The following is a 21,400-nucleotide window of genomic DNA, read 5'->3' as shown; positions in this document are numbered from 1 at the left end:
GCTCTAACTAATTGTCTAAATATCCCTTTAACGTTCATAAACTTAACGTATTTAGTTATATTTATACACAATTTAACACCTTTGATTGAAAATCAAGAATTTAATTCATTTAACCGTTATTATTATTTATGCAAATAATTGGGAAGTACCAAATAGGCGGTTCTTATGTTAAGTCCGTTGCACCTCTGTAAAGCGGCATACAAACGATGCCAGTGCAGAATGTTAATTGAACAGATTCTGTTAGCTATTGTGACTGATTAAGAAAACCGGCCAGCTGACAACTCTGTCATATACTTAGAGCAGCATGTCAACTCTAGACACTTTCTATTTTCTGATTGCGTTGTTGTGGAAGAAAACTGAGAGAAAATAATCATTTTCTGTAAATATATTAAAGTTAAATACAATTTTTTGCACCAACAGCCTGCAACTGACAGACGGTAAGCGAAACGCGTTGCGAACTACGTGTGTTAGTGGGTGTGTGCGAGGAGGCGCTAACCACGAATCTCGGTGATAAACACTTGCAGTGACAGCAAAAAAAAGAGAAAAAGAGAAAGAGAAAAAAAAATCGAAGAATCCCCTTGCGATGGCCGATGTTGAAAAAATGACGGTCGCGTCAGCGACTGATATACCCGTGTCATCGCCAAACATTAGCGAAACGGGCGCAGCTAGCGGCAGCATGGCCGAGCTGGGCACCTCGCCCACACAGGAGCCGTCGAGCAACTCCCATCCCCATGACTCTGAATATGACACGGCCAGTGATCTGGAGGGCGGTGAGGGTGATTACGATGATGATGAAAGCGAAAGCGACGAGGAGACTGAAACCGATGAGGACGATGCCGGCTCCGAGACCGAAGAGGACGAGGATGAGGATGATCTCGGCAGCGGCACGGTCAGTGGCAATGGCCTGGAACGCAGCGGTGTCGACAGTGAGGCACAAAAGAAAGTCGACGAGGATCGCAGCAACCCGCAGTACATACCGAAACGTGGCACCTTCTACGAGCATGACGATCGCACAGCCGAGACAGAAGCCGATGGTGTTGTCGATACCGCTAGCGACGGCGGCCAATGCCCACCAGGCGTGGAGCCCACTGGTGGCGACGTATCCAATGGTAACATTGCCACAGGCACCGCGTCCTCCGGACAAACGCCCACCATTTCTCAGGCCTCCAAAACCATGAAGAAGTGGCAGCCAGCCTCGGGTGGTGACCGTTGGTCCCACGATCGCTTCGAAGCCAGTGAGCAGGCGCCCAAAACGCGTGTCGAGCTTATGCAAGCCTATGGTTATGATATTCGCAATGAGGATGCGGCACCGCGTGCGCGTCGACGCAGACGCTATGGACGCGGTCCGATGAAATACTCCAGAAACTGGGCAGATGAGCAGGCCTACCTGAAGGCGAGCAACAAGGAGCGCAAGCCACCGCGACCTCAGGACTTTCCGGCGCTCAATGAGCGCAGCAGTACCAGCAACAAAGTGCGCCGTCCGCGCAGCTCAATATCGCGCGAGGAGAAGGAGAATCGTGGCGAGCGTCGGTCTGCTGCCGGCGGCGGAGACAAGCATGTCAACGCTGCGGCCGCCGGCCCATTGCCAGCCAAATCGCAAGAGCGTGAGCGTGAGCGTGACCGTGAGCGTGAACGTGAACGTGACCGTGAACGTGAGCCCAAAAATCGCAGCTATGGGCGTGCCAATGTTGGCCACAATGCAGCCGGTCGACAAAATGCCATGGAATTCAAGCAGAAGTCAAATCGCTCCTCGCACGGACGCGGCGATCAACGAGATTATGTGGATCAGCGCGCCGAACGCGATTATCATGTGAACAGACCAAATAGCGGACCCAAGCAAATTATCGATCTGCAAACACATCAGCAACAGCAACAAAAGCAGCAGCAGCAGCAACCACAACAACATCAACAGCAACAGCAACAGAGGCAGGCACCACAGCAACAGCAGCAAGCACCACAGCAGCAGCAGCAGAAGCATCTGCCGCCACAGCCATTTGTCACTTCGAATCTGTCGCAGCGTTTGCAGCAGGTGCAGCAACGCAACGATCCCAGCCATGTTGGCAGCGTGCAAATGCACTCGCTGGCCTCACAGAACCAACAGCAGCAACAACAACAACAACAACAGCAGCAGCAGCAACAACAACAGCAGCAGCAGCAGCAACAACAACAACAGCAGCAACAGTTGCATCTGGCACAACAGCAACAGCAGCAGCAGTTGCCGGCGGAGCAGCGCAACGGACCCAAGCGCTACTCCAGTCTGAGACGTAGCCAGCACGAGGCCACACAACAGCAACAGCATTTGGCAGAGCAGCAGCAAATGCAGCAACAATTGCAGTTGCAGCAGCAGCAGCAACAACAATCACAGTTAATGCTCCAAGACCCACATATGCTCATGCAAATTGCCTACCAGCAGCAGGAGCTGCAGGCACAGCTGCAAACGCTGCAGTTGGGTCCAGCACCGCCGACAGCGGTGCCAGCGCCACAGTCCAAACAGCATGCGCCGCCAACAGCTGCATATCCACAGACCCAGGGGGCACCTTACTATGTGACTAGCGGGGAACCGGTACCGGTTCCGGTGTCCGTGCCTGTGCCCGTATCGGTGCCCGTGCCGGTTGCAGTGCCTCAAGCGCCCTATGTTAATCCGGCCAATGCTGCCTATCTGCCGCCCACGCCGGCGGCTGTGGCGTATGCACAGGCACAATCCCAGGCAGCCACAGGACCGCCACAGCCAGCACCCCAGGCGCCACAGCCAGCCACACAAGCTGCACAGACAGGGCCACCGTCCATAAACTATCACCAAAATTATAATACTGTTGGCGGCACTACATATTTTGTGCCGCCAGTACAGGCCACTACCCGCCCCGCTGTGCTGCCCCAGCGTCGACCCACCAATGCAATTCCCATACTACCGCCATCTGAGAAGCACAAGGCGCGCAACGCCAAGACGGATGAGGGGGCCAGTGGCAGCGGCAGCGGCGACAATATAGACCACATCATTGACAACATGTTTGTGCAGCGTCCGGCCTTTCAGCCGCCGCCGGCCACAGCTGGCGTGGAGGCACCAACAGGCAAACAAGCTAGCGAAGAAACCAATAGCAATATAGCCATTGCACAGTCGCCGGCAGCCGCCGAGCAGAATCATCAGGCGGTTGCAGTGCCGGGGCAGGAATGAGTGCACGTCTATGCCAATCCGCGACAGCAGCAGCACCGCGTGCGCAGCCATACGGGCGAACTGATGTCCAGTGGCTATGCCATGCTGCCGCCTCAGGTTGGCTATTATCGCGCTCACTAGGAAGTGGCTCGAAAACTGACATTTTTGACGAGATTGTTTCTTATTGCGGCAGGGTCTGTGACTCTTCCTCAGCCCCTCTTCCCCTTTTTTTTAGAGCATTAGAGCAGTGCACACACACACACACACACACACACACACACACACACACACACACACACACACACACACACACACACACACACACACACACACACACACACACACACACACACACACACACACACACACACACACACACACACACACACACACACACACACACACACACACACACACACACACACACACACACACACACACACACACACACACACACACACACACACACACACACACACACACACACACACACACACACACAACACACACACACACACACACACACACACACACACACACACACACACACACACACACACACACACACACACACACACACACACACACACACACACACACACACACACACACACACACACACACACACACACACACACACACACACACACACACACACACACACACACACAACACAATACACACGACAACACACTCACATTTGTATTTAGCTAATAGCTGCACCTAATCGAACTTACGTCAATCCGACCTACTTGTATGCATACACACCCAGAGTTCAGCGTAAGGTTTTCCAAGCAATCCGTATATATATATATATATATATATATATATATATATATATATATATAATATATACATAAATCTAGTAATCGGGCGCAGCGGTACGGCTGCAGCTCTTTTAGCAAGTATAATGAATTTTAAACCAGAGTCATGTCGCTGGCGCTTATAATCTAATTACATAAACATATAGTCGCATTTTGAAGTTGGATTAATCGTGAATTGTAATTAATCATTGGACATTTGAATTTCAATAAACGTAACACAAAACCCCTAAAACAATATTACCTCTCTAAATCATATTTACTTTCCTCAAATTCGGATACGTTTCGGATACCAAAAATCACCAAATAAGCAAAAATTGCTTGGGCGTACAAAATTGCCGACTTTTTGACCGATTCTTTCCATAGACTTATATAATATAGAAGACATGCGCTCCTTCTAAAAAGGCATTAAAAGAACCGTTTTAAAACGTCTCGGTTATAAGAATTTTATTTAATCTAAATCCTTTCTTTTTCACTGACAGCAGTGCCAACAAATTAAACGATAAAGTTAATCAATATAAACGTGATTAAGTCTATGGGCAGCTCCTGATATATGGCAGAAGGCAAGAAAAATCTGATCCAATTCCAGATGGAATGCATTAAAATTGGGTATCGATTTATATCGTAATGCGCAAACTTGAGATTGAGCACAATTTACAAGTTGGATTCAATTTTCTGCTGCTCTAAGAGGCGGCGAATGCGACGGAAGGACTCGAAAAAAATGGCATTGTATTTGCGCGCGCTGGTCTTGATGCTGTCGCGATAGGCAGTCGAGTTTATGTAAATTCTGCAAGGTAAAAAAAAACGAGTTATAATATGCCGAAAGATAACATGACAGCTTTGCAACTCACGCATCTGAGGTAATTGCATAGAAGATACCATAACCATCCAGAGTCATGGGCGCCACAAAGCCCACATTAGGCGTAAAGCCCAGCGTGCTGGAGGAAAGCACAAAATTGCCTCCGCCGCCAGATTTGGCATATAGCGGATCATCATAGAAAGCAGGTATGTCCAATTTATTCTCAAAGGCAATGCACCACAGCCCAAAGAGATGTCTATCAATGCCATTACCTTTGCGTGCCTCGTCCATTTGATATCTGTGGTCATTGACAGCGGCACGAAAAGCTTGAAGGAGCTGCTCGTCCGTGGTGCTTTTGCTGTCGGAGGCCTTAAGGAACTCGTATACGGCATTGGTGCAGGAACGTAGCGTTTCCGTGCGTCCATTGTAATAATGGCGCATCAGCGCCGTCTCATATGTGGGCGCAATACTTTCGGATATGTAAATATTAATACAAATTATAGTAGAACAGATTCAATGACTTACTCATGGTGCATCTGATAGTAGGCCCATTGCATGAGCACTTGCACAAAGGAATCGGGATGTAGCTTCTGGCTCTTCATAAATTCCTTACCGTAATCATCGAACACTTCAAATGTAACGGTGACATCGATGCCCTAAATAGAATGGAATGTTTCTTAGATTGGAACAACATTTTTATACGTTTGGACTAACCCGCTTCTCAACCTCGTCGAGCACACGTTTAATCTCTGATTTGAGCCTGTCATCTAGCTCGAATTTGAGTTCCTGTATATCCACTAACTTTGTATCCTTTACCTCACTCCAGTCTGGCTCGGGCACTTCCAGAAAACTGAGCTGCATAAATGTAGCAAAGCTAGCGCTAATCGTTCCATCGTAACAGCTATGCTCGCCCGTATACACATAGTGTCCATTCTTGAAGGCGATTATGCAGCTGCTGCGGTCCGCCCAGCGCGAATGATAGTCACCATATATGCTCAACTGTGAGGATTCCTCTGTATTCTGAGGCTGATGTTCATCCCAACAAATGCTTATGTTCGAGCTTTCCACCAGCTTGAGCGTCTGCTTATTAGTCTCAGAAATGCTCATGAGGTGATTGCGATTCTTCGCCCAGCTGGTGCGATCGTCATGGGTTAGCGCTGGGACGCCATCGCCCACCGGCTCATAGTCTAGGATGCTGCGTAGGCGCTGCAGGACAACCAATATCTCTGGCGCCGTCAGAATGGTGTCATCCTCGTGGACACAATTAAAGGCAAACTGCCGACCCTTGCCGGTGATTATCAAATGGGTGGGTGTCCGTCCCTCCGATTTGGTCAGGAAATGCTTCTCAATATGATCCTGTTCCTCGCCGGGCACGCGTGAAGTGGAATAGAAATACTTGTACAGTGCTGACGAGTACTTTATCTTGCCCCCGTTCGAGGAGAGTGGCTTGATCGTTTCACTGCGCACCAAATCCCAGAACTCCAGCGTGTGATGGATTTGACGCGCGAAACTCTGAAATTAATGATTAGAATTCTGTTGAGCAAACGATATTTTACGAACAGTTCCGAACTTTTCTCAACTCAACACAAATAATCAATTTTTTATCAGCAACGGACTACTGATATATGATAAATCAGCTCTAAATGGAACAATAATAGCTTTGTTCCTAACTGAACCATTTTTTGATCCTTTTTGTCCTTTTGAAACAATTTTTTTTTTTTTAATGAAATGCGCCTGGGGCTCACCTTAAGCATGTAATCGGGCCGCTCGGGCACGCCCACATGTATCATCTGGCAGGGCATCGACATAATCTGATAGGGCAAGAGTGGCAGACGCATCATGTGATAGGCGTTATCCTCCCACCAGCTGCCTAGCCAGTTTTTCATTTTAGCCGCACGCTCCTTAAGTTTTGCCTGCAGCTCAGCTCCAATTCCATTTGCAAACTCATCGATAATGCGGCGCGAATTGGCCAGCTCCTCGGGCGTACCAAAGGGCTGCAGGCTGGCATAGTAACGCTTCATGGTATCCCGCAGCTCCGGCAATGGCAGTGCCGGCAGCGTTTCATCAAAACTGAAGGTGCTCTCATTTTGGCCACCGAAAAATAAACTTGCACGATCCATAACGAAAGCTTCTGCAAAAGTTGTTTACTTCATATTATTTAGGTTAACAAAGCACCATTAGCCGCACAGCATTACAAAGCATATCTACAGGTGGGCTCCAGATAAGCACCAGCTGATAAGCAGCAAAAACATTCTCCATTTTTGATTTACGCCTGGTCCAAAGTATCAAAGTCAAGTGCCCGACAGAAGACGGTCAAAGGTCGCAAACGAAACACACGCACACATACATACATATGTATATATATATATACAGCAATATCTACATATGCTAATGTGTTTTAACTTAGTTTAAGTGGATGCTGCACACCTTTCGCGATTTGCTGTGTATTTAGTGCCTTTTTTTACTAACCTTTGGGGGTATCCAATTGCTGAAAGCGTCCAACTGTTGCGCTGTCTATGCGCTGAATGACTAAACGTTTCGACGCTAGACACAAGCCCCAGCAAAGTTCGGTGGGCGTGGCGTTGAGCACACTAGTGAGTGTGCGTCAGTCGCGCAGGCTGAGCTGCTTTGATAAAGCGACGATCGATAAGAACGGTGAATGAACGCGCACACAATAAAGTGGACAATCACACATGTAAATAGACGATTCTAAAGTGTAACGGTACAATCCGATTTATTTTAATTAATTTGCATCCTCAGAATGCAAGCGAAAATTAATTTTAAACATGGCTCCAGCAAGCAGCACACTGAACTGTGACGTCACAAGTGAATTGCTTTTGAGACATTGATTGGACTTTGTACCAGCACCCGCGCACTCGCACGCTGTGCTAGCGTTGTGCTGGCTATCGTGCTTTCTCTCGTGACACGAACACGAATTAATACGATGTCTTCTTAGCATGAAAAAAACACCGAGGTCTAAGAAATGCAAGGATTCGAAATCAATTATTATTTTAAATTTAACTAAATTTGATAAATTAAAAGGGTTGTTATATGCATTTAATATTACTACCACAAACGCGTCGTGCTGTGCTAGAAAATTGAGTAACGCAGCCATCTCTACTATAAGCACTTATCCAATTAGCATGCCATCGCAATTTTGACGGAAATTCAAATTAAACACATCATTGATAGCAACTAATAAAAGTACTTATATATGTAAGTGTCTTAACAACTAGCGGCTTTAGTCAATTAGAAAAGAACTGTGCACTGGCCTGTTCCAAATGCACGCATTAGTTAGTTGCAAAAATATTTATTTGCTCTTTTTATTGTTATAGTGCGAGTCCTTACTTAGTGCAACTCTTGACAACTAAGTTTCACTTTGAAGTAACTTGTCAGTATTGATGATACGATTTTAGATTGCTGTCATATTTTCTACTGGGTGCTGGTTGTTTTGTTTATGTGGTCAGCTGTAATGACAGAGTTGCCACACTGGCGAAAGCCTGGCAACGCCGTGCTGCTCGATTCGCAAAACATCTGGCATTAATTTCATGAAATGAGCAAATACACAGAACGGAATAAATAGAACAATATATTTTCTACAACGCTTGCTTAATTAAGCTGCGATTTCTAACTAAGCGCAAGCGGCTGAAAAATGTTACCATCGACGGGTCTTTTCAAGAGCTTTGCTTGTCCGTACTACAGCAGCACCGTCAGCGGTAACAAAGACAGCAACGGCGAAGCGTCCTTCAACTGCAAACGTCCTTTCTGCCATTTCAAACATATACGCAAGGGTGAGTGTGTGTGTCTGAAGACTTCAAGTTATGCAAACGCCTAACGCCAGTTGCTTGCAGACGATGTGGAAATTACGCAGTCGGCAGATGCGGTGCCGGAGTACAAGCCAGCGCCGGTGCCCAAATTGCTCTCCCTGCCGCTGCCCGAAATGGCGATGTGTGCGCCCAAAAAGAAGCCAAATCTGGAATATCACCCAGAGAAGCCGGCACTAAACGCCTCTCCGGCAAAAAAACGTTATGACGAGGTGGCCAGCGCACCCAAATACGTGCCCTCAGCGGTGGTAGGCACGAATGGTGCAGGCGGCGATTGGCCAGAGCATGATAAGGAAGAAGTGGGAGAGGATGTGGATGAATTGCCTGCAACAAATACTGAAGTAAAGCTGGAGCAGCAAGTATCTAGCGAGGACGCGCCAAATAGTGAAAGCGAACAGAAGCCGTCGTCCAGTGCCCGCAGTGAGAGTCGAAAACATGACCACAAAACTAGCAAAGAGCGCGACAAGGAGAAAGAACGCCGGAGCTCATCTCATAGAGATAAAGAACGCTCTGAACGTCGTAGTTCCAGCTCCAAGCACAAATCTTCTACATCCTCCTCAGCATCCTCGTCACACAGAAAGTCAACCAGCAGCGATAGACATCGCAGTGAGAAGAGTTCCGGTAGCAAGGACAGAAGCAGCACATCTAAATCCACAACGTCGTCGTCATCATCCTCTCGAAGCCGCCAGCACAGTAGTTCCAGTTCAAAATCAACGTCGCACAGCTCAGGCAGTTCCAAATCCAAGAGCTCTTCTTCCTCTAGCTCTAGTAGAAGCAAAGACAAAGCTGAAACAGAATCAACAACGACCACGGCAACGGCAACGGCAACGGCAACAGCAACTGCTGTTCCCACTAAGGTCGCAGCTAAGCCCGCCGAAGACTTTGTAATGGATGAAATGGATTTTGACACCTCCGATGCGGAGATTGTGCGCCAGTGTGAAATGATATTCGATGAATTGGAACAGGAGTTTGCACAGCTACACAAGCAGCCGGAGGAGACGAGTACGGAGAGCATGCGGAAACGCAAAGCACCATCGCCGGATATTGACGCCTACACTGAGGCAGCCACGGCTGCATTACAAAAGCGTCGCGTGGCCCACGAGAATGCGGACAAGTGTAAGCCACAAGCGCCGATAGCGGTGCACAAGCCCAATCACATACGCAACGCCATGCAGGCTATATTCGATAGGCGTGCCGAGCTGCGCCGCCAGGAAAAGCTGCGCGCTGAGGCAGATGCCGAGCAGCTGCGCCAGGCGCAGGAGCGTGTGCGAGTCGCCCAGGAGGAGTTGCGCGAAGCCAGGGCCAAAACCCTAACACCGCTCATTTCGCGCAGCGCACTGACACCACCAACACGCACAGGTGGGTCGACTACACCGAACTCTTTAAATGCCCTTGCAGATATGCTAATTCTGCTGCGATTTGCATAGTATCTATACTTAGGGGACATATGCGGGCTCATTTGAATATGTATTCATCAAGGCTGCAAACTAAGAAAAATGGTCGGCGGTTCGGTTCAAACCATCTTTTTGTCTAGGTTTATTTGGAGTTATAAGTTTGAAATGGTTCGGTTCAAAACAGTTTTGTAGCCTTGGTATAAATATATATCTAATTAATAGCAATATGCGATAGTTAGCTTTTAGTTTTTGTACAACCAGCTTTTAGTCTACATGTATACATAGCGCACAGTTGCTATTTGTCTGCAAGGGTCTTTAACCTTTGGTTCAATCAAGAGCTAAATTTGTGTTTTTCCTTATGTTTCACATGCTAATGCTACTCCCAATTTGAACAGCTCGCACCATCACGCCCGTGGCCAACGTGATTGCCATAGCACGTGCTAAGAAGAAGATCGAGGAGCTGCAGGCCGAAAAGAAACCCGCCTTTACGGCAGCCCAGACTTTCAAGGGTGGCAGCCGTTTGGCGCATAAGCCAACAGCGGCACTGGACAAAGTGGCACCTGCAACGGGTGCCGCAGCCGCAAAGCCGCCGGTACTAGAGCCGCAAAGCTCCAAAATATCCTATAATATACGCATGCAGTATTACGAGATGATGGTGAAGCAATGCACCGTCATCTATCCACAGCTGGCTGATGCCTGGGAGCGCGCGCAGGTCGAGGAGCTGGCTGTGTTTAAAAAGTGCAGCACGCCGACTATTTATAAGAACAGCTGCATGCTGGCCATTAATAAGCTGCGCAAGGAAGCCATCGAGGCGGGCAATCAACCCGGCGTTGCCAACAAGACTGTCTCGCACGAGATGATGCTGGGCGGCAAGCGTGCGCTCAATACATCCTGGAGTGTGGAAAAGAAGGAGTAGGTTGCTTACAAGCATATCATTCCTGTTATTAATAGCTCTTATTTTGTATTTAAGCAAATGGAGCTCCTCGATAGAGCCATTCGATACGCTGAGCGCTGAGAAAGCCTACGAATTGGTATACGATCTGCATCTGACCGATGAGCAACTGGTGGAGAACGGCTATCCGCGGCCGGGCCCGACACGCGGCACAGCTGTCATACGCGCCTGCCGACCTAATCGCCGACCAAACGAGACCGAACGCTACTGCACGCGCTGTGGCAAGGTCTTCAACCTGAGCATATATGAGACCAAGTGCACCGACATGTGCAACTATCATCCAAAGAGCACAGGCTATCGGCGCGGCTTTGCAGACAATCAGCATCGCTGTTGCCAGCAGCCGGCGGGTACGCCTGGCTGCAGTTATGCCAACTATCATGTCAGCGACTACTACGATCCGGACAAACTGACCTGCTTTATAAAGACCATCGAGCGCTCGGACGATTATGTGCCCACCAAAAAGGATATCTACGCGCTCGATTGTGAGATGTGCTACACTACGCACGGCATCGAGCTGACACGTGTGACCGTTGTGGACATTAATGGACGCAGCGTTTACGATGCTCTTGTCAAACCGGACAATCAAATTGTGGACTATAATACCGTGTAAGTATTGCTCTGTTTTGTGTAGCTGTCAGTATTCTTAATTATTACTAATTATATTCACGGCAGTTTTTCGGGCATTACGGAGGCAATGCTGTCAAAGGAAACACGCACGCTACGCGATGTGCAGGCCGTGCTTATGTCAATGTTTCATGCCAAGACGGTGCTGGTGGGTCACAGCTTGGAAAGCGATTTAAAGGCTTTAAAGCTAATACATGATGTGGTCGTGGACACATCCATACTCTTTCCCCACAAAATGGGTCCGCCCAAGAAGCGTGCGCTCAAAACGCTTTGCATTGAAAATCTAAAGCGCATTATACAAGAAAATGGTAAATACACGACCAGTAGAAACTCCACTCTATTACAATCTAATCTTTTTTGCCTTGCAGAGGCTGGCCACGATAGCGCTGAGGATGCGGAGGTGTGCATACAGCTTATTAAATACTACTTGCGCAACAAGATTAGTTGAGCGCCAGGTGGAGCAGCTGTTAATGGGATTGGGTGCGACACTTATCATGTTCATCAATGCAGGCGCATTACATACATTTGTAATATGTAAGCGGCGTTACCGCCAATTTAAACCTAGTTCACACCCATATCTACATTTGGAATCAAAACGTATCCCATAAGTGAGCCTTAAGATCGAAAAAAAAAAAAACAAATATTTATATATATATATATTAATTAAACAATAAGATAAGCGAAATGCTTTAAATATTATTTGTTCCTGTATTAGTCCTTGCATAGTTTCCAAATGCGTTCGAATTCCAATTCCAGTCGCTTAGCTATCTTGGGCGCGCTGGTAATGAGGAAATCATCACAGCTTCTGGGCAGCGATATCCAGTTCATGGAGCCAGTCATGCATACGGTTAATGCCGATGTTTTCTCTACAAAAATCGAACGTTTCGCAATGTAGCCATCGATGATGCAGAATTTGTGATGCATTGTCATCTCCCTTGGTTGTTTTATCACCGGCTTTAGTCTGCGTAGCGATATGCAATCCCCGTATTTGGTTTTCAATGTTTGATAGTTCTTGAAACAAATTAAGCGTACTCGTACTCCCCGCTCAGTGGCGCGGCGTAGCACCGAACCAATGGCAGACGAATCCATGACATAGATGGCTATGTCAATGGTATACTTCGCCCGATCCATGTGCACTATTATGCGTTCCAGTTGCTTCCAACTGCAATTGATTTCATCGCATTTTGAGCTTGGCATCTGATGCATCACAAAACAGTTCCGAAAGTATTGAAACGAAATGAAGACGATCTGATTCACTTTTTGCCCAATGCGATCATTTTCGCGCTCCCTTTTCAGTTTCGCGAAGTGTGCCGCCAGCTGTAACGGCTTGGCCCAAAAAAGCTTAATGAATTTTATTAAATAATACAACATTTTCGCTTGACAACGGTATCGGTGCAGTACTTCCCGTAGTCCCGTACAGTGTTCGCTATCGAAATGCAGTAACAGTGCTGCCAATTTTTTATTGTATCTTGTACAGTTGTAGTGTTGCCACGCTCAATGCAATGGCATTACCAGCTGTGAATCATTTTTTGTAATCTTGTTGCAATTATTACATTTACTATAATATCTATATCTATATATCTTTATATATATTTTATCACATTCAACAACAGTCTGTATCTTATTTTTAAAGCTGTATTTTTTGTAACTTACCATAGATATATTTTTTATCTTTTATGCATTTTAAACGTTTATGTATCGTCGAAGGTATTCAAGGTGCTGCGTACCGAAGTTAACGAATCTTTACGTGCCTTTGTAAAGATTTTTTGTTTGTGTTCTTATTTTTATACAGAGCCTTACAGCATAATTTGTAAAAGTTTGCTTTTGTCGCCGTCCGAAATCGACTGGCGGAATATTTTAATTAATCCATGGCAATTATTTTAATTGTTTTTATGGTCACAATACGCTGACAGCTCGACATTTCTATCAGCAGCATTCGAGCATAGTTTTTAAGTCTTAATTCCAGCCATATCGATGGCAAAAATGCGCCCACAATTCAAAAGTTTACAGGTGCCACAAAAAAAGTACATAAATTGCAAGTTCTGTAACTTTTTGTAATGTTCTTGCCTGTTACCATACCACAAAGACCTGTTGTTTCTGTTATTATTTTAAATGTAATTTTAATCAGATTGCCGCCGTACTTCATATTTTTCAATTATACGCGCAGCGGCTGTTGCCAACGCCAGCGGCAACAGCTGCTCACAATTTGTTGTTGTAATTGTTATACAAGTATTTGCATGGTGTGGTTTTTCAATTTTACCGTTACGCAATTTCAGTTTCATTAAAGAACGCACCAAAAGTTTTTCCGTATTGAACTTTTTCCGCAGGGAAATTCTATTAGTTAAAAATAAAAAAAATATAAAAACAAGTGAGAGGGAAGAAGAGCGCTTGCCGAAGCATAAATACCCTCGTAGACATGAGGCTTAGATAAGCTTTACAAAATAAATGTTAATTCAATTCGATCGGATCGTGATAATTAAGGCGCAGATCGTAATTGTTGAGTCTGATTGGACAGCTAAGGGTAAACGGAATCTTATAACCGCGTTTGATAAACCCGACATTTTCCGATCGACTTGGGCTCCCTTTATAAACAGTCTTTCGAAAGTCAATCCATATAAAATAACCATAAAGTAACTGGTAAATGCCTCTTTTATAAAACTAATCTTTCGAGCGATCAGCTGTAACATAAAGATGTCCGATCCGTTTGAAACCGACATAGGACTGCTTTAGGAAGACGACGGACCTGTTTACAAGATAATCTCTTAACAGATGGGAGACTGGTTCGAATATATGCGGGCAGACAGACAGACGTACACAGCTCTCTTCTGCTGATACTGATCAACCTTTGGGTGTACATTTCGTCACAAAACTATATTACCTCCGGCAAGGGTATACAAAGACGAAGTACATGAAAAAATCTGGTAAAAGTTTTGTACTTTGCCGCAGTAATTCGCAATAATTGTTTCCGCCGGACAAGGATGGATGTCTGGGTTGCGGGCAGGAAACGGACGGGCAGTCAACCAACCATGTGGCTAGCTGATGAATAGATATGGTTGCGGATTGGGATACACAGCAGATACAGAAGCATGTATCGAGTGGGCTGGGCAGGGGCTCGGTGCTCTACACGTAAACCTAACGAAATGTAAATAATATTAGTGGTACTTGACAATGACAATGTGCATATGTGGCCCAAAAACCTAAAGACCGCACACAGTGCAAACAAAACACACGCAAGTGCCGCTCAAGGGCTCCGGGGCCAGGCAGCAGGAGGAGCCCAAGGAGCCCAGGGGCCAGTGTGCTAAACAAACACAGGGCCCAAATACAAACACACACAACTAAGAAGAAGCTAGAAAAACAAGGAGCGGCTGAGGATTGGGGCGGGCTGTGTATGGGAGGGGTTGGGGGTGTGGTGTAAGTCAGTGCTGCTTGACTTGTCCCTGTCACACATTGGGCGACCTGGCCAGGCGGAAGTATACTTAAGACCGTCGAAATAGAGGCATTAAGATCTTTACAGTTAATCCCTTGAGTAAATGTTTTGTGTGTGTGGTCGCGACGACAATGTTGTGTCAATGTGTGTGTGCGTGTGTATGTGTGTGTATTGCAGATAGTACGCAGTGTATGCACCGTAAAAAATGTTAGTTTAAATAGACAATTTACCCGTTTATAAACTTTAACAATTGTATAGAATTTTACAGCAAACTGGTTGAATCTCACTTTAATTTAATAAAGTCTAAACTTCAATTAAAATCAAATCAAGCTGTAAACAGGTTATGAGCCGAGACCATTTTAGTCCGGAAATGCCTGGTTTCTAGCACAAGCACCAGACATCACATTTTGCTTTGCTTTTAATGCCTCTATAGAGTGAGTAGAAGAAGACATCCCGTACCTATCAGCTTTATATACCTGATAAGTATCAAAAGTGTGTCGATCTAGCTATGTCTCATGCTAACTAATCTGTTAGCTTAAAAGCTGTCATGAAACTTTGCATTGGCTCGTGTGTCGAAGAGAGCTCTCCTTTCTTACAAAAAACATAATTGCATAGCTGTTGACACTGAATATCTAAATACGAACACTTTTTAATTGTAAATAATTAATTAAAAAACCTTAAACTGGATATAAATTATTCGGCCGATTGAACCCATCGAAAATGGGTGAAAAGCTTAAACTAGTTTAGTGCAAATGTATGTTACAGGCAGAAGGAAGCAACTCCGACCCCGTCTAGCCATGCCCTGCTCTCGGTCCGTCCGTCTTTAAGCCCTCACGGGCTACATGCTCCGCTAAACAAATGAAGACTTTCTGTCTTTTCATCTATCCGTCCGACCTTCTGTCCGTCTGCCCGTATTTATGCACGCGTCGCAGACCCTACTAAAGCAAGAGACCTGAAATTTTGATTAAATTAAAGTGCCCGCACATTATGAGTTTCCGGTAATACATAACTTGCTCCGTTTCCAAGCAATCTATAAAAATCGATATCGAAGGAATCAAGCATATATAATTTTATTACTAGCGCTACCAAAAAGGCTAAATCCTAGACGACTTGAGAACCTTTTACTTGTTTCATTTTTGTTTCTCATTTTTTCTATACCCCTGTTTTAGTGTAATATATAGGGCATATACATTCAAGGCTTCAATGTTCAATTCGTTGCAGAATAATCTTAAATGTATTTTAATAAGTTTAAAGGAGAGCGGATGGGTTACAGATAACTCTGCTGGATGAATAATAAAATATCTGAAATACAACAAATAATTAAGTAAGCCGGTTAACTATGTAAAAAACGGGAGCTGTCTTCAGATCTCTTATAACGTATTTTAAACCAATTTTAGGCCTAAAGTGAGTTTTGATATGCAATAAAATCAATACCATGTACAAATGTAAGCTATTTTCAAATACTTAGGATTAAAAAACGAGCTGAATTTTTGAATTCCCTTTTTTTTTTTACTGTGTACATAGTTGTTGCTGAAAAAAAGGCTTAAAAGCATGCCTACGTTCATTTTTGGGGCTCGTGTGATGTTGCCCTGCGCCTTGGGCCGCGCTTAATGTGTGCTCCTGAATATTTCAGCTACCCAGCGACAATGCCAACAACAACAAGAACAAGAACAACAATAACAAAGGACACATGCGTGCAAGTTAAGTGCTTAAAGCATTTAGCCCAACGGTTTCGGCTTTTAATTTGCACTTTCAGCTAACAGGCGAAAGCGAGGCTGGGGGCGTGTCACGTATTTATTTAAGCAAATTGCGCATACGCCGCATTGGCAAAGCGCTAAAATATTAAAGCGGGCGCAAACTGAAAATAATGCGTGTCGTCGCCGCACAGGGGGCTGACAGACCAGCTGGCTACCTGGCAAAACCTTTTTACAACTTTTCTAGAGCTACCACCAAAAAAAAAAATGTATAAAAATAAATAAAAAAAAAACTGTTAAGCTGCTGCCGCCTACAGCCCCGCCCACATATATAAGTAAGGCGGCAAGAGCCAGTGCCAAAAAAAAAAAAGAAAAAAATGAAAGCAAAAGAAAAGCAAAGAAAAGCCGGCGGTAAGCGCAAAATAAAGTCATCACAAACATATTAGCAGCGAAAAACACCTGAGCAAATAGATTTATATGCACGATAAAGCACAGAGTAATTTCCCGTAGATCCTGTCGCCGTCGCCCCGAGTATCCCCCAGCCCCCTCCCCAGTCAGCCAAACTGCACCATTTGCCGCTGCCCCCGTTGCCTGTTGCCTAAGCCACAAAGTAGCTGCGGCCCAAGATAACATCACTTTATTGTAAGAAAGTTAAAACACAGAAATGCAAGCCAAAGCCAAAGCCAAAGCCAAATAGTCCAAAAAGGTGCCAGAGTGCCGGTGTATGTGTGTGTGCGTGTGTGTGTGTGTGTGTGGGTGTGTGCGGCAGGCACTTAAAAAAATGCCAACAGAAAAATTTCGACACATACTCAAGCAAAAGCCTCACAGATAAATGCGGTGAATCTTATATGCTCTCTTACACTTGCTATGGTATATATGTGCCTCTATATAGGATATATATGTCTAAATATAAAAATGTTTGTACTGACTGACTGACTGACTTATTGACTGACTGATTGGTGATCAACGCATACCACAAGAACTAGGAGCTGAAAGATTCACTGTTGTTACCCTATATTCTGGAATTAAGTAAAGTTCGTACTGAATTTAAGATAAGTTCTAAGTATCAAATTCTAAAAAAAACAAATAAAAATAATATTGTTTTGTACATTTGCTTGCTGCTCAAGCACTTGATTGTTTGATATAATATCTATTATGGTAATTTTAAGTGAATGCTTGATGCTAGATGATTGACTTCAGATCTGCTGCTTGTTTTAAGTATTAAAAATATCTTTGAAATAAGTTTAGCATTTCCACATTATGAAGTCTGTGAAGCCTAGCCACTGACCTTAGTTGTATATACCCATGGTATCTTATATCGCACAAAGCTTTCGTTTAAATGCTGCCCAGTTGAATGGGCGAACAAAGCTGCCCGTTTGCAGGGAATAACAAACGGAGCGTATAAAAGTTTTCGATGCCATTCTGGAATTGCTTTACGAGCGATTTCCGTTCTTGGCGGCGTTTCGGGTGCGAAATTATCAAAATTTGTAGCACACTTAAAGGCGCAGCATGCAACTGCAACTAAAGTTGATAATGGATACATATGTATGCCACCGGGGGTTTTTCTCCCTGTGACTTGCACTTACATACCGCCAGCTCTACCGAGCGAAGCTGATGACAATGAGCCAAGCTGGAGTTAGCTGCAGCGAACGTGTGGCACGTGCAGCTGCCATGTGGCACAACACAGACACGCGTCGCGCTTTTATTTTGTACTTAGCTGGAGTGGAACGAGAAAAACACAACCAGTAAAAATACAAAAGTCTGTAATGTCCGACTAGAATGTACTTTGAGTCCAAACTTTGCTCGGCTAAGACAGACAGAAAGAGGCCTCCTCACGCAGCGACTGGTTCTGGTTGTGGCAACACGCTATGGAACGTACGTTCTTGATTAGCTTTGGTGTTTATAGTCCGATTCTAAATATAGCATCAGAATATGTACACATACCAATGCTTTAGGGTTTGCTTCAAAATTGGTTTCGTTTTTAAATTTTTGCAGGAATTGTGTAAGATATCTAGAAAGTAAAATATGTCTCTTCCTCCCGAAATCCTTCCTATTATGTCAATGATCTCTCTAGTTCTTAAAAGGTCCGAGATATGTTAAAAAATGTTATCGATAGCCATTCTTAATGATGTCCGTGATTTGCGGAGCGGATAAACGGACGGATGGACAGACGGATAGATGGACCTGGCTCAATTAGCTTCGAATATGGCCCGGAGCTGCTTCCACATATAAGGGCAGATGGACGGGCGGCTAGACAGATGGACGGACGGACCTGGCTCAATCGATTCCAAATGTGATGCGTCCTTTTGTCTGTTACATACATTAGCTCACAACCAATATACCCTTATTTTTAGACATTCTCAATGGCTGCAGGGTATACAAAATAAGGAAAACTTTTGGGCAAAGAGTAGGAGAGAGGTCAGCCCAGGCCATTAGTAGTTGAATGCTGGACAAATAATTAGTGCAGAAAAAAAAAACTACACACACATGAGTGATGGCAGCTATCGGAGGATCTATCCACTCAAGGATGACACACACAAATTGGCATTGCTCGACATGGCAGTCAAGTGGCTTTTGGCTTTTGGGACAAGAACTAGCAAAGATTTGCCGCGGTCGAGGAAAAAAAAGTTAATTGCAGTTAATGACGACATTAATCACAAGAAAATGAAGCCCAGCGCCGTTGACAATAAGCGCCAAGCGACAAATGAAGAGCCAAGCAGACAGCCAGACAGGAGACAAGGAAAGAGGCGACTATTAACACCGATCCCCAGACTTTGTGCACTACAAAAGGCGGCAAAACAATGGAGAAAGTTGCGTCAGCCAGTTGCCAGTGGCAGCAGCGGGAGCCAGGACGAGGCGCGCAACAAGCACGCCGGCAACAGCAGCAGCAGCAGCAGCAGCAACAACAACAACAGGATGCGCCGCGCGAAGTAGGAAAAGCAATTTTACTGCGAGCTTCCTTTAAGACAAATAAGTCAGCTGGATCAAAAGGGGCTTTCAGGCGTGGCACAATAGGAATGAATTATAAGCGGGCGGGCAATGTCAGCGATAATAATGAACTATGCAGCCATGACGAATGATGCTGCTTTTGATGCTGCCACCTCGGCCCCTCGCGTTGCAGCAGCATCTAAAAGAGGACAGCTGCCAGACGGCGGAATGTCCAGTGTGACTAGGCAATAACCGCAACAAATTGTTTATTATATAAACACTGTTCCAAATGCCAATGTGGTTTTAGGAATCGCATTTGTTTTCTAAATGCTGTCAAATGTTCAAATTAATTTCCCCTTTGCCTATGAATTTGTGTGGGAAATTCACTTTTCTAAAATCTTGTTGAAAGCGAATGTGAAAAATATCTAAAATCAGCTTTTTATCTAGTATCGTTTATAAAGAAGCCAATTTAGCCACGAATATGCTCTTTGATTGCAAAACTGAATTTTAGTGAAACGAAATTTAGAACATCACAGTGGAAAAACGGTGGAATACTTGCGTTCGTGTGAAACACGGAACATCCGGGAATGAATTGTTAGCCAAACAATGCGTTAATTAAACGCGGTTGCTTAATGAACTTCTTATTGATTGTGCTGATAACTGATATTGTGAGCTGCTCGCGAATGGGCGGATGACTACAACGATATTATATAGCTGGTCGAGCTGGTCAGGTAATGAGCAGCACGTTTCCAGCAGTTGCCGCACGAATGCGCACCAAAGGGCTGCAGCTGGCTGGCATAAGTGCCGCAAGTGCCACACCTTTGACTCTGGGCTTTGGCTGCTGCTATGTGTGTGGGTGTGTGCGTGTGCCAAAACAAAGATGCCTGTGGAATTTATGCAACATGAGAACGTCTATAACTTATCCAATTAAAACTCAATAAACGCGCCAAGCCACGGCCCAGGCTCAGGGCCCAGGACAAATGAAATGAAGATGCCAGCCATGCCAAAGGCATGATGGGGTGAAGGGCCTTGGGTTGGGTGCGGGCTTGGGCAGGCGGCTGGCAGCTACTGGCTTAACGCAGCGATTACAAGTGCCTTCAGCTTGTAATCCACTTTTGGAAATGCAGCCAGTGCCAGTGCCAGGACGAGTGCGAGTGCCTGTCTGCCAGGCAGCATGACAGCCACAAATTGAAGATGACAAAATGTCTAAACAAGCAACCTCTCTTTCCCTCTCTATGTGTGTGTGCTTGGGTGTGAGCTGTGAGCATATCTAGCGGAATAATCAATAAATTACACACCTGTCTGGCCACAGCAAATTTATATATACAGTGAAAGACCACTTGAGCAAACAGCTAAGCTCAAAGGAGCTGGCAAAGAAATAACAAATACAAAATAACAGACCAACTATCAGAAAAATCTCATTTAACAATAATAGAGCTAACAGAGAAAACAACAACAACAACAACAACTTAAGTTAAGCTAAGCAAACAATCTTATTTTAAGTTTTTGTTATTAAATATTTAATTTCCTAATATCTAATACAAAACTTAAGCAAGGATCTGTATCTAAAAAGAGTCTGTTGGTTTATTTTAAGCATGCCAGCTCTTAAATTAAGTATTTTTTGCTTGGTTCAAGGATGTTTTTCTTAGAATTGTATGAAACATTCAAGACAGCTCTATCTATCTAAATGTCGTATTTTCCGTAAAAAAAGCATTTACGCTTGTTTCGATCACGTAAAATCTTAAATTAAGTTATTTTTGGCTTTATTTGCCATTTAAGTCGGTTT

The 21,400-nt window shown here is 44.9% G+C and overlaps 4 protein-coding genes across 5 annotated transcripts; 2 read left to right on the top strand and 2 right to left on the bottom strand.

Annotated features, from left to right (window-relative positions):
• The first annotated feature begins 298 nt into the window (after positions 1–298).
• On the top strand, positions 299–3,423 carry btz (CASC3 exon junction complex subunit). The gene is made up of 2 exons (XM_070207749.1): positions 299–437; positions 525–3,423. Exon 2 carries the CDS (start codon positions 584–586, stop codon positions 3,170–3,172), a length of 2,589 nt encoding a protein of 862 aa, XP_070063850.1. The 5' UTR covers positions 299–437; positions 525–583; the 3' UTR covers positions 3,173–3,423.
• A 981-nt stretch (positions 3,424–4,404) lies between these two features.
• Positions 4,405–7,611, bottom strand: CROT (Carnitine O-octanoyltransferase). 2 transcript variants are annotated; one of them, XM_002055941.4, is made up of 6 exons: positions 7,241–7,611; positions 6,517–6,899; positions 5,486–6,283; positions 5,297–5,427; positions 4,824–5,240; positions 4,405–4,759 (listed from the first exon to the last, which is right to left on the bottom strand). In XM_002055941.4, exons 2-6 carry the CDS (start codon positions 6,889–6,891, stop codon positions 4,627–4,629), a joined length of 1,854 nt encoding a protein of 617 aa, XP_002055977.1. In that variant the 5' UTR covers positions 6,892–6,899; positions 7,241–7,611; the 3' UTR covers positions 4,405–4,626. The 2 variants fall into 2 exon arrangements, with proteins under 2 accessions (XP_002055977.1, XP_015025999.1); XM_015170513.3 differs by having other exon boundaries at positions 6,517–6,902; positions 7,241–7,610.
• A 607-nt stretch (positions 7,612–8,218) lies between these two features.
• LOC6633211 (RNA exonuclease 1 homolog) lies at positions 8,219–12,231 on the top strand. Its single transcript, XM_002055940.4, has 6 exons — positions 8,219–8,562; positions 8,623–9,954; positions 10,385–10,901; positions 10,960–11,547; positions 11,614–11,873; positions 11,934–12,231. The coding sequence occupies exons 1-6, from the start codon at positions 8,424–8,426 to the stop codon at positions 12,011–12,013; spliced, it is 2,916 nt and encodes a 971-aa protein (XP_002055976.1). The 5' UTR covers positions 8,219–8,423; the 3' UTR covers positions 12,014–12,231.
• Positions 12,232–12,276: 45 nt separating this feature from the next.
• LOC6633210 (mitochondrial cardiolipin hydrolase) lies at positions 12,277–12,771 on the bottom strand. Its single transcript, XM_002055939.3, has one exon. It carries the CDS (start codon positions 12,769–12,771, stop codon positions 12,277–12,279), a length of 495 nt encoding a protein of 164 aa, XP_002055975.1.
• Between the last annotated feature and the right edge of the window lie 8,629 nt (positions 12,772–21,400).

This window comes from Drosophila virilis, chromosome 2 (assembly GCF_030788295.1).
Source record: "Drosophila virilis strain 15010-1051.87 chromosome 2, Dvir_AGI_RSII-ME, whole genome shotgun sequence".
NCBI lineage: Eukaryota > Metazoa > Arthropoda > Insecta > Diptera > Drosophilidae > Drosophila > Drosophila virilis.
The sequence above is the reverse complement of the archived record's forward strand: the minus strand, read 5'-3'. Positions and strand labels throughout refer to the sequence as shown.

Bases quoted from the DNA above. Each gene is read 5' to 3' on its own strand.
- btz (XM_070207749.1), top strand. From the start codon at position 584: ATGGCCGATGTTGAAAAAATGACGGTCGCGTCAGCGACTGATATACCC.
- CROT (XM_002055941.4), bottom strand. From the start codon at position 6,891: ATGGATCGTGCAAGTTTATTTTTCGGTGGCCAAAATGAGAGCACCTTC. The intron at 5,428-5,485 runs GTTAGTCCAAAC...CATTCTATTTAG, and splicing joins TCGACGAGGTTGAGAAGCGG to GGCATCGATGTCACCGTTAC. The intron at 4,760-4,823 runs GTGAGTTGCAAA...TTTACCTTGCAG, and splicing joins TATGCAATTACCTCAGATGC to AATTTACATAAACTCGACTG.
- LOC6633211 (XM_002055940.4), top strand. From the start codon at position 8,424: ATGTTACCATCGACGGGTCTTTTCAAGAGCTTTGCTTGTCCGTACTAC. The intron at 10,902-10,959 runs GTAGGTTGCTTA...TTTGTATTTAAG, and splicing joins TGGAGTGTGGAAAAGAAGGA to CAAATGGAGCTCCTCGATAG. The intron at 11,548-11,613 runs GTAAGTATTGCT...TATTCACGGCAG, and splicing joins ATTGTGGACTATAATACCGT to TTTTTCGGGCATTACGGAGG.
- LOC6633210 (XM_002055939.3), bottom strand. From the start codon at position 12,771: ATGCATCAGATGCCAAGCTCAAAATGCGATGAAATCAATTGCAGTTGG.